Raw genomic sequence first — 17,129 nt, 5'->3', positions numbered from 1 at the left:
TCAGTGTTACTTCACTACATTCATCTTTGGCAAAGGTATATTGACAATATATTAGATTTCCTTTACTGGCCTGGTTGGACTCCTGTCTTAATTCAACTCAAAATTATGATCAGGGGTCACCCCCATTTTTGGCTTTTGGATTTCTATATTTATTTGAGACGTTGATAACAAAGTGGCCACAAGATTGTATCACAAACCAACTGAAAACAATTATTTTCTGCACTCTTATGCCCTGTACACACGGTCGACGGAATATGTGTGATTGTTGTCGGAAATTCCGACCGTGTGTGGGCTCCATCTGACTTTTTCCATCGGAATTTCCGACACACAAAGTTTGAGAGCATGCTATAAAATTTTCCGACAACAAAATACGATCCTTTAAATTCCGATCGTGTTTAGACAAATCCGACGGACAAAGTGCACAGAATAAATTAAAAGATGAAAGCTATTGGCTATTGCCCCGTTTATAGTCCTGACGTACGTGTTTTACGTCACCGCGTTCAGAATGAGCGGATTTTCCGTCAACTTTGTGTGACCGTGTGTATGCAAGACAAGTTTGAGCCAACATCCGTCGGAAAATATCCATACATTGTCCGATCAATGTCCGACCGTGTGTACGGGGCATTATAGTGCCCATGAATGACATAATAAAAATCATTCTGGTGGGTCAGTACCTCAGGATTCAGTGCAACTGCATTGACATGATATATCTGAAAAAGAAGCTCAACAATTACAATGTTTCCTCAATTGTAGCAATAGTAAGACGTCTCTCAAAAGTGAATATAGATGTTTAAAAAACAGCCCATGGGACACTCAAACAGCTATATATACAACTTGTCCAACCATTCCATTTAATAATCAATCTGAGATTTTTATTGAATCTTAAAAATCATGCAAAAACAATGGCATCTGTCCATTTAAGCACAGTCATTTTTTATCATTTTGCATAGAGTAAGGGAGGGTTATAACCCCTGCCTTTTTTTTTCGTTTTTGTACCATATAGAAGATTTCCCTTCATTACCTGTTCCATGGCCAAAACAGGAAGTTAGAAGAAATTCCTCCAAAATGAGGGAGTTCCAGTATGTCCCCAGGGTCCCTTCTATTACTGTTCTGGTGTCAATTTTACTTTCTTTCTTTTCCAACAATGGTATTAGGGTATTTTACTTTCGCTTTCAATGGTAATGGTAAACAGAACACATAGAGAGGGTAAATCTCACTGACGAGGGCACAGACAGCAATAAAAACTGACAGATGCTCTAATCCACCTCTACTCTATGTACAACTATTCAGCTCCTTGCTGAATGGTATTTTTTTTAAACATTTTTTGCATTTGTACTTCCCCCACCCCACCCCCCGTAGTTCCCAGCTTTTGCCTTTTATTTGATAATCCCTTGCCTATTAGTCTTGAAATGGAGAGTACAGATTTCCACTATTCTCCTATTGATTTCAGTAGGGTTTGTATCAAAATTAGCAATTTGTGGATTTTTGGAAATGTTTTCTGAACCTGCCCTTGAATCAAACCCAATCAGATTTGCTCATCACTAGCCAGTAGCAGCACCAGAAGAAAAGCTCTGCCTGTAGCATTTACTTTCAAACAAGGTATGCCATCCTCCCCTAATATAGTCATTATGAGATAACAACTTATCTAACTTGTAGTGTTTCCATTTTTTTTTTCTGGAGTTCCACTAGGCTTTTAAATAAAGTAATCCTAAATGATTGCACTCCACTGCCTCCTCGTGTTAACTGTATGGAAGAGGTAACTATCTCCAAGAGTTGTAATCTATGTTGGCTGAGTGGTGCTCTGCTCTTTTTTCACAGCTGGTGAGGCTGTTTACTACGGTGCATGCACAGCCTATACATAGTCCACAGACCCTTATTCAAAACCTTTTCTATTAGGTTATATATAGAAAATATAGTTTTCCATTAAAATAAAGTCAATGTATCACTTTAAACATAACTTGAGCTTGAAAACATGCTAGGATTTATTTTAAGATTTTTTTTTATTTCATCCATACAAACTATTATTGAAAATTATTTTTGCGCTTGTTTGTGAAAATTATTTTTAATACATGAGTCAAAATGGTTTTATTAGTATGGAAAACTAAAACTAAAAATGCAATATATTTAATGGATACTTTTAACAGACCAGTAAAATGCGAGAGAAAAGAAATTCTGTATTTTATTGATTACATGTATTTTTCTTATTAAAAAAGTTTAGTTTTCTGTATTTCTAAGTAAGCCTATTTTGGTATTGAGATCAGGTTTTAACAGAAGTATGTAGCATTTTGGGAAAAATATACAGCCAAGAAGTCCAATACTTGATGTTATAATAGCAAAAATCTGCACAGCCACCATGTATTTCCCTTTAGAGCTCAGATAGGCTGGGATCATGGCAATCCAGACACTGCAGAACACCAGCATGCTGAAGGTGATGTACTTGGACTCATTAAAACTGTCAGGTAGTATTCTAGCTAAAAAAGCTATAATGAAACTTATAGCTGACAAAAGCCCCATATATCCCAGGACAGAGTAGAAGCCAATAACTGAACCCTCATTACACTGAATGATGATCTTTCCCTGATAAGAGTGAGTGTCTCGATCCTGGAAGGGGGGAGAAATAGACAACCAAGTGACACAGATTATTAATTGAACCAGTGAACAGACACACATTATAGAAATTGGAAATCTGGCTCCCATCCATTTTTTCCAAAAACTTCCAGGTTTGGTGGTTTTAAAAGCAACACACACCATGATACTTTTGGCAAGTAGAGAAGAGACAGCAACTGAGAAGATGACACCAAAAGAGGTCACACGCAGCATGCAGGTTACATCTACTGGACGGCCGAGGAACAAGAAGACACAGAGGAAGCTCAGCATGATGGAGACCAGGAGAAGATAGCTAAGGTTCCGGTTATTAGCTTTAACAATAGGAGTGTCCTGGTAATGTATAAATATCCCCAGTATTAAACCAGTTAGAAGACAACAGAGGATGGAGACAGCTGAATATACTGCAACAATTGTATCATCAGTGTAAGAGAGAAATTCCACCGATTTTGAAACACACCGATCCTTCTTCTCATTTGGCCATTCATCATCAGGACATTTCATGCAGTTTTCACTGTCTGCAGAAATATACAAACACAATGATCCTCTTTGTCAAAGTTTTTAAAAAGACCCTGTCACCACACATCACTTTTAGTTTTAAAGTTTTTCAGTAGTAAATTATATAATCTACTATCAATCTGCAACAAAAAAAAAATATTTAGAGCAGTATTAAACCCCCATATAAATGTAATATTTTTCAACTTACGATCCTTTATGTGGTAGCTGTAAATGAATGCAACCACTATATCTAGGAATTAGTATGCTGCAATATATAAAATGTTTGTTTTGGCATTTAATACAATTTTAAAATGTTCCTTTTATTTGAGATCTGTAAATTTTGATTGATGGTAGTGTTGGATCTCTATATGTGCTTGTACCAACTTCTGCTCTCAGATTCACCCCCACTCAGTGCTCAGGGGCTGGGGTGATCAATGTTAAACAGTAATAACAATGACCCACAGAATGCATCTGTTGTACTAGTTGGCAATTTATTCACAAATAAAGGGTAAAACAGTGTGTATTCCATTGAACATTGATAGTAAAGTTACCATGCTGACCGTAGGCTGGCTAGGGCATGGATGGATTACTGTGTTCTGGATGGGAAAATTCGAAGTAGGGAGCCGACCATAGGAGCCACAATTTTATCACGCAGGAAAAAAGGAAATGCAGCTCACAAACACTCTTGCTCTGGAATGACAACGCCCTAGTAAGAACTGGTTCCAGGTGCTGGCTTTGCTGGTTTGCAGTGAGGTAGAAAGAAATCCTGGATAGCCGCACTCTGGGATAAGGACATCTTTATTTCAATAAAATCCAACAATACAGTCAATTGCAGAGACATACAGGGTGGTATCACCCTGTACGTCTCTGCAATTGACTGTATTGTTGGATTTTATTGAAATAAAGATGTCCTTATCCCAGAGTGCGGCTATCCAGAATTTTATCACGCAGGCAAAGAATCCATGCCGGGCCCACCGGTGTGAATGGATGGCGTCACTGGAGCCCTGGGTGCAGACACGGTGCCCGGAGGGGAGGGCTACCAAAGACCAAGTGTGTAGGAGGCATTGCTGGAGCCCTGGGTGGAGGCAAAGTACCCGGAAGAGGAAGTTGCCGTGGTCAGCATGGAATTCAAATGTCCCAGTTGCCATGACTACGCGTTTCGTGTGCATTCACTTTGTCAAGTCGGGAGAAATAGCAGCATACAGAGGCTTTTAAACCCAATTGTGGGGTGGGGAGTGGGCAGAGCTGAGGTACTAAGCTATTACCAGTTAACCCATCAGTGCCCTTTCCACACTATGGAACATATTACCTATTCAATGTATCTTGTATTACATATATAGTACCACTTCTTGGGTAAAGTGCCACAGCGACGTTAAGTGCTCGGCACTTTCAAAACGGGTATACTTCTAACAAGGGAATACATCATCCTCTCATGTCCTCTCTGCTCTACTCTTTCAGGTAACTGCTTACACTTTTCCATGCAACACAAAAGCCACTTTGCCTGTCTGCAATCCACATCTGCCTGCTGTAACCATCGGTAACCACTGACTAAACTCTTCTCTGCAACACTGGGCTACATTGCATGACTGATATCAACTGCTACCTTCCTAAGTCTTTGAAACTGCTGTTTATACTTGTCTGTTGAGGTTATACTTACTTTTATTGTGGTGCTTCGGCCAAAATCAAACACCTAGTCTTATCTTGCTGTCTCCCTCTTGCTTCGCAATTTATTTAGGGAAGAACCCCCCCCCCCACATACTTTCTCAATGTGCCTTTTTATTTGCTCTAATTTGAATAATTGATAACCTCCCCCAACCCCATCCCAGTATAAATCCAGTTAACTCTTGGGACGGCTGGCGAGGGACAGGCTTTAAAGAGTCAGGGATTTATGCGAGGAATACTGGGAATTTCTCACATATCCAGGTAGGTGGAAGTATTATTGTCTAGCAGCCATTCCCATCCTGCAACTGATCACTCACTGCAAGGGATAAGGTGTGGCAGTGTAGACTCTACATTGACACACCTTATCCCTTGCAGTGTGTGATCAGTTGCCGGATGGGAATGGCAAACAGAGGACCTGTAGAGATAAACTACATTGGATTTGAATTTATTATACTTTTTCAAGGCACTGTGTATATATATATATATATATATATATATATATATATACATATATATATATATATATATATATATATATATATATATATATATATATATATATACATATATATATAGATAATTATCACAGTCTATATTTATATAAACTAAGCAAGAACCAGTTATACCAGTATCATTAGATATTTCTCCTTCTGAACATGGAACACAGTCATAACAGCAAGGGTATATTGTTGATCTTAGCTTTTTTCTGCTTCCTGGTAAACAATGTTCAGAGCACTCAGACACTGGGACCTGAAAACAATGAAAAGACCAATAATCTGCAGAATATACAGTTAGCATTCCTGCTTGCGAACTGCGCGCTGTAGTTTTACTGCTACAGTGCGGGCCGGCTACCCAGAATCACATATATAGTTCAGCATATCTGTGATCCTGCTTTTCCAGGCTGCACGGCCATCGTCTCCCTTACTGTGGTTATTGTAGTGGAAGACAGGAGAGAGATCTGTGTATGTAAACAACACAGACCACTCTCCTGACATGTGGTGTATTTTGTTTCTCTGCAAAACCATCACAACCCTGAGTTAAAGCACCACACAGTAGACACATACAGTACAGTTAATCCCTTGATTGGCCCAGATGTTAACCATTTCCTGCCATTAGTACAGTGTCATTAGTACAGTGACCATGCATTTTATTAGCACTGATCACTGTATTAGTGTCACTGGAGATGTCAGTGGCAGTTTGTGGTAGTTAGCCAGTTCCCACTCATTGTCAGTTAGTGTCAGTTTTCCATTGCACTTCACAGTTCCGCTGAACACGACCATTATTAGTATAAAGAAAAAAGATCACAGAATATACAGTATATTGTCATTTGTAGAGTCTATCATTTTCACGCAAAAAATTAATATACCGTATTTATCGGCGTATAACACGCACTTTTTTCCCCTTAAAATCAGGGGAAAATCATGGGTGCGTGTTATACGCCGATCCCCTGTGATCCCCCGCTGACTGTGAGCGGAGGGATCGCCGGCCAAGTTTGAAAATGGCGTCGCCAGTGCCGAAATACATAGCCGTGACTTGCGACAGCTCTCGCCACTTTCGGCACCACTCGTAGTCCCGCCCCGGGATGGACGTGACTGTGAGCGGAGCGAGCACCACCCATATACAGATAGCCGAGTGTACTCGGCTAGGTTTGGCTAGCTCCGCTCACAATCACGCCCAGTCCCGCCCTATGATGGACACAGGGACTGGGCGTGACTGTGAGCGGAGCTAGCTGAACCTAGCCGAGTACACTCGGCTATCTGTACGTGGGCAGCACTCGTTCTGCTCACAGTGACGCCCATCCCGGGCAGGACTACGAGTGGAGCCGAAAGTGGCCGAGAGCCGTCGCAAGTCATGGCTATGTATTTCGGCGCCGGCGGCGCCATTTTCAAACTGCAGTGACACTGACATGTCACTGCTGTTTAACTGCAGCCTGCAAATGGACACAGACAAAGCTGCAGATGGGCACTGACAAAGCTGCAAGGCTGCAAATGGACACCGATAAGGCTGCAAAAGACACCAAGGCTGCAAGGCTGCAAATGATACCAAGGCTGCAAATGACTCCAAGGCTGCAAATGACACTGGACAAGCATGCAAATGGATGCTGTGCAAGGCTGCATTGATGGGCATTTAAATGTAAGTTTTTTTTCCTTAAAACATTTTTTCCTTAAAATTCCCTCCTAAACTTGGTGTGCGTGTTATACGCCGGTGCGTGTTATACGCTGATAAATACGGTACTTTTATTGGGATTTTTTTGTTATGGGATATGTTTTATAACAGAAGGTAAAAAAAAAATGGGCTTTTTTTTCCTAAATTCTCTGCACATTTTCACTTATAGCACAAAAAGTAAGGAAAAAACATTGGTGATCAAATACCACCAAAAGAATGTTATATTTGTGGGAAACAATGATAAAAATTTTGTTTGCATACAGTGTTGCATGACTGGGCAATTGTCAATTAAAGTAGTCGAGTGCCGTATAGCAAAAAATGGCCTGGTCATGAAGGGAAGCTTAAGTGGATACACCAAACTGAAGCAACCCATCACTGCATGCTGGCCCAGAACTAATTTCAAACATTTTGCTTCACAAAAAGGAAATAGCCAATACTGACCACAACAAATAACCATAATAATTTTATAAAATCCACTGACCATAAAAATTTATGAAAAGTGTAAACCCTTAAAGTGGTTGTAAAGGCTGAAGGTTTTTTACCTTAATGCATTCTCTGCATTAAGGTTAAAACCTTCTATTGTCAGCTCTCCCCAGCCCCCTCAAATATTTACAGTACCTGAGCCCAGTCCCGATCCAGCGCTGCTCTCCCTCTCCCTCCTTCCTGGACTCACTGACATTGGCTCCCGCTACTGTCAATCAAATACAGTGACAAGAGAGCAGGAGGCGGGGCCATGCCACGCTTTTCTGACCAAATTTAAATTAAACTGAGCAAAATGTGACTTTGCGTGCTTAGCCTAATGGGTCATTTTATATATTTACATCTTGTAGCCTATTTACGAACAGTCTAAATCAGGCCTTCCTTCCTTCTAGCAAATTTACATTACCATTCTTAAAATTACCTTCCCTTTAATGCAGTTCTTTCCCAGAGCTGCATGCTCTTTTGTATATTCAGCACTTTGCTATACTATGGGGGTTATTTACTAAAGGCAAATCCACTTTGCACTACAAGTGCAAAGTGCACTTGAAATTGCACTGAAAGTGCACTTGGAAGTGCAGTCGCTTTAAATCTGAGGGGTAGATCTGAAATGAGGGGAAGCTCTGCTGATTTTTTTATCCAATCATGTGCAAGCTAAAATGCTGTTTTTTTTTTCCTTGCATGTCCCCTTCGGATCTACAGTGCACAGTCCAAGTGCACTTTCAGTGCAATTTCCTTGTCAAAAGAAGTTTATTGAGTATACAATGTTATAAAGATACATAAAGTAAGTTTACAAGGATCTATAAAGTAAGCTCATTGTTTTACAGTAGGGTTTATATAGGTAAATATCATGAAATTTCAAATATTAAACATTGGGTTCACGTAAACCTAAATTTAAGATATATATCATCTCCTTAGTTACTTTTGTAGGTATTTAGTTAGAAATATCAAAAGACTAAAAACTTTTTTGGGACTTTAAAGGCACAACTGTAGTAAGATACACAACGTATATAAAAAAAGGTTGAATTTTATTTATAATCTACAAAAAAGCCTACAACAGAGACATACAACAGGCAGCAACTCAGCAGGACGGTGCGCTCCCAGAGTCTCTTTATTGTCTCCACTGTGGGAACTGCAGCATATACAAGCTCTCCCTATCTACAACTACCCGATGTGACTTAGCTGGGAGGCCCCGGTGTCCGTTTGCTGCTTGCCTGACCTTTACCAATTTATTCCTACCTTGGTCGCTCTCTGCGACCCGCTGACTATACTCATCTATGTGAATACAATTCTTTTTTGACACATTTATTTGAACCTCTAGCTCCTGAAGAAGCGTTCCTTGTCAACGTGAAACATGTAGAGCAATGAGCAATTGGAGAACACACCTTTCTGGGAACACCAGACCTGCAGTGCTTCCCCAATTTCAACCGTGTTAGGGGAAGTTAACCCTTTTTTCCTTTATTTGGATTATAAGTGTATACGAATACTTAGGGATACATACCAAACTGCAGGATAGGATCCTTAATGGTGTTAGGATATGCTATGTATGTCTAGATCCGATGTGTTTTTAATGATGTTTTGTCTATTCCTTTTGTGCTTTTTTGTAGATTATAAATAAAATTCAACCTTTTTTTATATACGTTGTGTAGCTTACTACAGTTGTGCCTTTAAAGTCCCAAAAAAGTTTTTAGTCTTTTGATATTTCTAACTGATTATCAGGGACGTTGGCACAAATGACTTTTAAGTACCTACAGAGTCACCCTGTATATTAGGTACTTCAATACTAGGACCCTCCCTTTTGTTGTTTGTAGGTATTTAAATGATTTATACCTACTATACATATTGTTTACAAGTAGAGTGTATATAGGTCAAATAAATTCTGATAATGAGCTTTAATCGTAAGGTGGAAAAACGGAAAGAGAAAGAAGAAAAAGGGTTGAAAGGTAGAGGTATGGTCCACAAGGTTGTCCCGCTCGTCAGTTTATTATTCTTTTTAGTTCTCTTTGAAGCTTTAGAATGGGTGTCTCTGTAAGTCATTTAATCTGTTACCATGGCAACAGGACAGAGTCATTGAAGTTTGACAGGAACTGTTGTTTTATCCAAGGATGCCAAAGTTTTTCAAACTTTGGAATTTGATCGATGGCTACCATCTTAGCATGGGACATTGTATTATTCATTCTGTGAATTGTTTCTGCTAGTACCAATGTAGGAGATTTCCATGCCTTGGCCACTGTTTGTTTTGCAGCCGTTATTAGTTGGATCATAAGTTTGAATTGAGAGAGTGTTAACCATTCCGGTTTTAGATTAAGTAAGGTTAAATATGGATCTGGTTGTATTATTTTTTAAAATATTTTAGATGCAATCACGAAGACTTCCTTCCAGAAGGTTTGGATTACTGGGCACGTCCACCATATGTGTAAATATGTGCCTATTTCTGGGCATCCTCGAAAACAAAGAGCTGAGGTATTAGGTGAATATTTTGCCACTCTAGCGGGTACAAGGTACCAGCGAGTTAGGACTTTATAATTTGTCTCCAGTGCTAAGATGTTGGGTGAAGATGACTTAGATGTGAGCCATATGTTAGACCATTCCGTGTCTTCTAAAGTTCGTCCCAGGTCCTCCTCCCACCTCTGAACGTAAGAGGGTCTATTAAGATTTGCTACTCCATATAATTGATTATAAAGTGATGAAATTGTACCTTTAGCAAATGGATCTTTTGTACAGATTGATTCAAAAATGGATAATTGGGATAATGGTGTATCCCCCTTTAGGAATGGTGTATAGAAATTTTTGATTTGGAGATATCTAAATATCTCAGAGTTTGGTAGATCATATTTTTCTCTAAGCGATGGGAATGAAAGGAATGATTTAGATGCTATGAAGTCATTTAGTGTCTGAATGCCTGATGTTGTCCAAGCTTTAAAAGAATTTGGGTAGATCCATGCCGGATAAAAGGCCGGATTTCTGATAAAAGAAAGGAGAGGATTGTTCGGAGATTGTAACTGATATTTGGTTTTTAGTTTATCCCAGAGAGATAAGAAGTGTTTAGTTATGGGATTATGAATTTTAAAGCGGTCTTTAGGATCAAGCCATAATAAATTTGATATTAATAGAGGGCCATTTTCTGAAGCCTCTATAAATACCCATAATGGGATTTCCTGTTTTGCATGGTATTTGGACAGACTGGCCAAATGTGCTGCTCTGTAGCAGTTAGTAAAATTAGGGTATCCCAGGCCTCCTTTATTTTTGGGAAGATGTAGTGTGTATATAGGTATACGTGGTTTAGAAGAGCCCCATATAAACGAAGTTGCTCTTTTTTGTACTATTCTCAAAAAATAGGAAGGAATTGGAATAGGGAGGACTCTGAATAGATAAAGCAATTTGGGTAGAATAGTCATTTTGAGTGCATTAATCTTCCCTATCCAGGATAAAGGAAGTTGCGACCATTGTTTTATTAGATTTGTGATCTGTCTTAATACAGGAGGATAATTGGTTGAGAATAAGTCAGAATGAGATGCTGTTAAATGAATTCCAAGATATGGGATTGATTTTTCTGCCCATGTGAATGGGAGTGCAGCCCTAGCTGGGATCAATTCCATGTTTGTGAGTGAAATATTAAGCACTAGGCATTTCTTAGGATTAATCATAAGGCCGGATAGGGCTGCAAATCCATCAAGAGCTGGTATTAAGTTAGGACCAGAGACCTGTGGTGATGATAGAAAAAGTAATATATCGTCTGCAAATATACATAATTTGTGTGTAATACCTCCTACTTCAATGCCAGTTATAGTTTGGTTTGTTCTGATGTATTGGGCCATGGGTTCGAGTATAAGGGCAAATAATAAGGGAGATAATGGGCAACCCTGTCGGGTACCTCTTTCGATATTAAAGGCTTCAGATTTGTATCCAGCATATTTTATATAGGCTTTGGGTTTATTATATAATGCTTTGATCCATGTTAAAAAGTGGGGTCCAAAACCCCATTTTTGTAATGAATATTGCATATATTGCCAGGATACTGTGTCAAATGCCCTCTTAATATCGAGAGATAGAAAACATAAGGGGATTTTCCGTTTTTTAGCAATATGTGCCAATAACACTGCCCTGCGTATATTATCGCCTGCCTGTCTATTTGGCATGAAGCCTACTTGATCTCTATGTATTAATTTTCCTATAATGCTATTGAGGCGTTTTGCTATTATTTTTGCTAATAATTTAATATCGAGGTTTAACAGAGAGATAGGCCGATAATTCACACAGGAAGTATCATCAGAAAGGGGTTTTGGGATCATACAAACAATTGCCATTAGTGTTTCTTGCCGAAAAGAATGTCCATCTAGAAGTTTGTTAAAAGTTTCAGTGAGAATGGGAGAGAGTATTTCTGAGAATGTTTTATAGTATAAAGCCGAGTAGCCGTCTGGGCCAGGTCTTTTGTTAAGTTTTAGGTCTTTTATGGCGTTAGCAACTTCATCTATAGTTATAGGCTCATCCAAACTGCTTTTTTGATTCTGAGATAACTCAGGTAAGGTTATTTTTGAGAAGAAGGATTCAGCCTCTGTAGGATTAAATTCATTGTTTGTCTTGTATAAAGTTGCGAGATGTGAGTGAAATTTATGGACTATTTTAACTGGATTACAAGTGTAAACATTTTTTGATAATTTCAAACGTATTGGTTTGAAAGATTTGTTAGTTGAATTTAATGCCCGAGCCAAATATGTACCTGGTTTGTTTGTATTCATGTAGAAATTGTGTTTGGAGCGTTTGAGGGATTTATCAACTGACTCAGTGAGAAATAGATCGTATTCCAATCTAGATTTTTCCAGATGAGATTTTGTACTCTGAGATGGATTATCTTGAAATGATATTTAGGCTGCATTAAAATTGAGTTCTAGTTTTTTTGCTAGATTTTTGCGTTCCCGTTTAAATAGTGCCATTTGTCTTTGTATTGTACCATGCAAGACAGGCTTATGAGCTTCCCACAGTGTTATTGGGGAGATGTCTGTTGTATTATTAATTGATATGTATTCCTTTAAAGCTTGTTCAATGGCCATCTGATGTAGTGGGTGTTTGAGCATTATGTCCGGTAAGTACCACGTTGGGTCTTGCGCTTTTGGTATGGCTGAGGCTATAGTAGTGTATACTGCATTATGGTCAGACCACGGAATCGGAATTATATCTGATGCAATAATTTCTGGTATCATTCCTATTGTTAGAAAAATATGATCTATTCTGGTGAAGGTTTGATGAGGGTGCGAGAAATAAGTGAATTTCTTTTTCATTGGGTTACTTTCTCTCCATGAATCTACCAGATTGTATTTGGAAAGAAGTTGAGAAAAAGGTAATCTAGAGGTTATTTTGGATGGTGTAAAAGGTGATTTATCTAGAAATGGGAGGAGGACCTGGTTCGAATCCCCACACATTATCACTGTTCCTATTTTGTGTGTATTAATCACTTGTAATATATGTGAGAGGAATGGTGTAGGTTGTTTGTTAGGAGCGTAGTAGGAAATCACTGTGATTGCTGTATCCATTATATAACCCATGAGTATCAGGTATCTACCTTCTAGGTCTTTAATTTCTGATGATAAGGTGAATGGTGTGGATCGGTGAAATGCAATTAGAGTTCCCCTTTGCTTGGTACAGGCAGAAGCCGTGTAAATTTGTTGATAAAAAGGAGAAATATATTTTGGAGTAGAATCTTTGGTGAAGTGTGTTTCTTGGAGGCATACTATGTGAGCCTTCTTGTTATGGAAAGTACGGAAGGCTTTGGTCCTTTTTTGAGGGACATTTATTCCCTGAACATTCAGGGAAAGTATATTCAGTGGTGCCATGGCAATAGATCAAATAGTTTTGACTTACTTTTTGTTATGCAGAGCTGACTGCGCAGATCAACCTGTGTGGACTGAAGAGATGAATAGATAGAAAAGAAACCAGTGAATTCTGGAGTAAAGAGTAAACAAAAAACATATGAGATTAGATGATACATTGTATAAATTATTTTTTGCAAGTAATCACAATTTACCCGTGAAAGAGAATAAATATCTCTCTCAGGGGAATAAGTGCCTTCGTCACACTCCCACATAATATGGTTGGGAGAATGAGGAGGGCTAATGGGGGTACACGGATCTTCCGCTTACAGGAGAGAAGTGCTATGTCAAAAGACATCAAAATGATGTTTCATTAATTGGAGTGCAGAATATAATTTTTGTTGAAATTATTTATTCCAGGGTGGTTGTATATGGTTAGTCTTGCCCTAGGCTAAATAATTCAGTTAGAAAGGTACTGTTAATAACTTTGGTATTGATGAAGATAGTTTGAATTATTTTGGGATTTTAACCCTTTTAGAGTAAACAATTACATATTTTATTCATATGTAACTGTTTAGATATGTTAACTCATAAAATTGAGGTTGTATTGCTTCAGATTAGAATAAACAAAAACAAAATTCTAGGAACTAGTTAGGTAATAATATATTTGTTTTAAGAAAAGAAAGAAAAAGCTTCCATTACTTCTGGATTATTGAACATATTTGTCCTAAAAAGTAATAAATCTATTGTTATTACCTGATAATATATAACTGAACAAGAATTTCCTTATTTCACTTATATATTCTAAGGCTATATGAATCAGAAGTAATAAGAAATATAACTGGAATGTAACATGATCCCACACAGTGTGTGACTATCAGAATGCAGTTACATTCAGTTATAAATATAGGTTTTTTATAGAGAACCATCTCTTAGTATAATAAATGAAGAGATATCAGGAATTAGGATGTCAGTCCATTGAATCTTCTTGGTCCATGGATGATGTGGCATAACGGCCTCTTTTGTGAGAATGATGATTCCCATTTTGTTCTGAAATTTTCTGGGTGCTGCCTGAAGGTGAAGATGTTGCCATTCTTCTGCGTGTGGGAGTGTTGCTGTTTGTGGGTTCTGTCAGATTTAATTTTAAAAGGGTTTGTTGTAGTTCATCTGCTGATCTGCTTCTGTAAATTGTACCTTGGTAGTTAAATCTGACTGAAAAGGGGAAGCCCCATTGATACATAATGTTGTGGCGTTGCAGTTCCATTAGTTGGGGTTTCATGGATCGTCTTTTAGTAATAGTAAGTTGGGATAGGTCAGCAAAAATTTGATAGTTGTGTCCTTGAAAATTAAGTTCCTTTTTTTCTCTTGCAGCAATTAGTATTTGTTCTTTCGTTCTGTAATAATGAAATTTTGTGATTATATCACGTGGGGGTCCATCTTTCTTTTTGGCTGTGAGGACTCTGTGTACTCTGTCCAGTTCTAAACGTTCAATAGGGATATCTGGCTTTAGTTCTTGTAATAGAGCAGTAATAGTAGATTGCAGGTCTGTCACAGTTTCAGGTATTCCCCTTATGCGCAAGTTTGAACGTCTGGCTCTATTTTCGTAATCTTCGAGCTTAGTTTGAAGTATTAAATTCTCTTTTTTTAATTGTTCCAATTCTGTTATATTTTCTTGGGTTGTAATTTCAATTTCATCCATTTTTATTTCTAAGGCTGCTGTGCGGTTTCCCAGCTCTCTTATTTCTTTGGTTAGGCTTTTTGTTATTTGGTCTGAGGTTTATTTTAAAGCCTTATGAAGCATCTTTTCAAATTGTAATAATATTACTGGGGATACTGAGGAGGCTTGTGGAGAAGTTTGTGAGAGGATTTGTTCTGTATCTGACTCAAATGGAGAGTCTTGCTGTGACATTTTCTGTCTGTGAGAGCGCCCTGATGCTGTATCTTGTGAGGTGACTGGAGCTGCTTCAGCTGCAGTGAGTGCCTGTGAGCTCTTTGTGAGGTGATTTTTATTTCTGCCACGGTTTCCTCCCAGTACCATATTTCCTGCCCAAACTTTCACAGTTTGTTCCCTGGGGCAAAAAGGTTCAAATGGATACCTTTTGAGCCTGCAGGCTCCGCTTTGTCCTTCTCTTCTCTCCTCAGCGGTGTGGAGCTCTAACAATGCATGTCTGCTCCGCTAGGCTCCGCCTCCTGCCCCCACTTTCAGTGCAATTTCAAGTGCACTTGGCACTTGTAGTTTGCACTTGTAGTGCAAAGTGGATTTGCCTTAAGTACATAACCCCCTATGTTTATATCCATATGCTAGTTGTTCATGAAAAAAATGAGTTCAGATACTCCTCACCTAATTACCAGGTTCGGTTCCAATGACCAGGCCATTAAAAAAATTGGTTGTTAAATGAGGAGCCACAAGTAATCAATGTTTTAAGCATTCTTAACTGTTGTACTGTATTGTGAAAATAAGGTATAAACACAAAACTCCAGCACAATAATGTTGTTTTAATTTGCACAAGTACAGAACACAAATAAAAATTCTGTACTGTACTGTACAATACAATGATGTATAGCATGTCGTTCGGGTGGGGAGAGCTGGTCGTAAGTCTGAGCGGTTGTTAAACAGTAGATATGTGCCATTCGTTTTGTTCCGAATTTCTTTTTTTATGAATTTTGACAGATTTGTTAATTTGAAAACCCTGTTTAACGAATCTTTCCGAATATTCGTTAATTTGAATATTTGAAAATTCCTAAATTTGAATATTCGAAAATTCGTATATTCCTAAATCCAAAAAAATGAACATTTGAAAATCTGAAATAATAACTAACTATTTAATTATAGGTATAGGAATTTCCTTTCAAATTTGGCTGTTAGTAAACATAATGAATACAAATTTATCCGAAGTTACAAATTATCCGAAATAACAAATGCCGTAGCTAAACAAATGGAATGTAACAAATTAATAATAATAAATAACAATAATAATGATAATAAAAACATTTTATTATTATTATTTATTGTTAATTTGTTATGTTCTATTTGTTTAGATGTGGCATTCGTTATTTCGGAAAATTTGTATCTTCGGATAAATTCGTATTCGTTACGTTCACTAACAGCCAAAATTTTAAAGGAAGTTCCAATTCCTATAATTTAATAGTTGCTTATTATTAGTTAGTTAGTTAGTTGTTATTTAGAATTTTTGGATTTTCTTTCTTATTTTTGGATTTTCGAATTTTCGGATTTTCAAATTTACAAATTACGATCATAGCGAATGACCCGAAAAATGAAAAAAAAAATGAATGAAATGAAAACAGAAACAAACAAATTTTTCGGCAGTGCACATGTCTATTAAACAGGTAAGTAATTAAATAAGGAGTATCTGTATAAGCATGCATACCTGATGGTTGTGTTTCCATCTTATGGCTTGTGAATTGATGAAAAGCTTCTGACCCTCTTCTGCCCATGGGGTAAAATTTCCGACATCCACATCTAGAATATTCAATCTATTGATAAATACTTTGTTTGTTATCTTAAAGTGGCTGATATGTTCCCCATTTTCATCAAAATAAGACATTAGTTCATTTGGCGCTAATGAATATTTCATTTCTTTTATGTGCTGCTTTGAATGTATATTAGAATAGAAAAAAATACAAACAAGATATTTTTTTCCTGTCAGTTTTTAAAGGTCCAATGAATAACATAAGAAAAGCAAAGAATATGCTAACTTTATGGAAATAAAAGTTTAGAGGGTCAGTACAGTGGCCTAATGGCCTGTATGCCTTGCAGCACGGGGGTCCTTGGTTCAGTTCCTGACTATACGCAGTATTGCGCATTGCTTGTGTGGGTTTCCTTTGGGTACTCCCACATTCAAGGCTTCCAAGTAAGCCACTTTAGAGAAACCTATAGGTAAGCCTTATTCTAGG

The 17,129-nt window shown here is 37.9% G+C and overlaps 1 protein-coding gene across 1 annotated transcript; it reads right to left on the bottom strand.

Moving 5' to 3' along the window:
- Positions 1–2,214: 2,214 nt before the first annotated feature.
- LOC141128180 (vomeronasal type-2 receptor 26-like) lies at positions 2,215–16,780 on the bottom strand. The gene is made up of 3 exons (XM_073615302.1): positions 16,604–16,780; positions 5,391–5,514; positions 2,215–3,122 (listed from the first exon to the last, which is right to left on the bottom strand). Exons 1-3 carry the CDS (start codon positions 16,778–16,780, stop codon positions 2,215–2,217), a joined length of 1,209 nt encoding a protein of 402 aa, XP_073471403.1.
- Between the last annotated feature and the right edge of the window lie 349 nt (positions 16,781–17,129).

This window comes from Aquarana catesbeiana, linkage group LG01, assembly GCF_042186555.1.
Source record: "Aquarana catesbeiana isolate 2022-GZ linkage group LG01, ASM4218655v1, whole genome shotgun sequence".
NCBI classification, from domain to species: Eukaryota; Metazoa; Chordata; class Amphibia; order Anura; family Ranidae; genus Aquarana; species Aquarana catesbeiana.
The sequence above is the reverse complement of the archived record's forward strand: the minus strand, read 5'-3'. Positions and strand labels throughout refer to the sequence as shown.

Bases quoted from the DNA above. Each gene is read 5' to 3' on its own strand.
- LOC141128180 (XM_073615302.1), bottom strand. From the start codon at position 16,780: ATGTCTTATTTTGATGAAAATGGGGAACATATCAGCCACTTTAAGATA. The intron at 5,515-16,603 runs GTATGCATGCTT...CATTGTTTTCAG, and splicing joins GATGGAAACACAACCATCAG to GTCCCAGTGTCTGAGTGCTC. The intron at 3,123-5,390 runs GTATAACTGGTT...ATATTTCTGCAG, and splicing joins AGAAATATCTAATGATACTG to ACAGTGAAAACTGCATGAAA.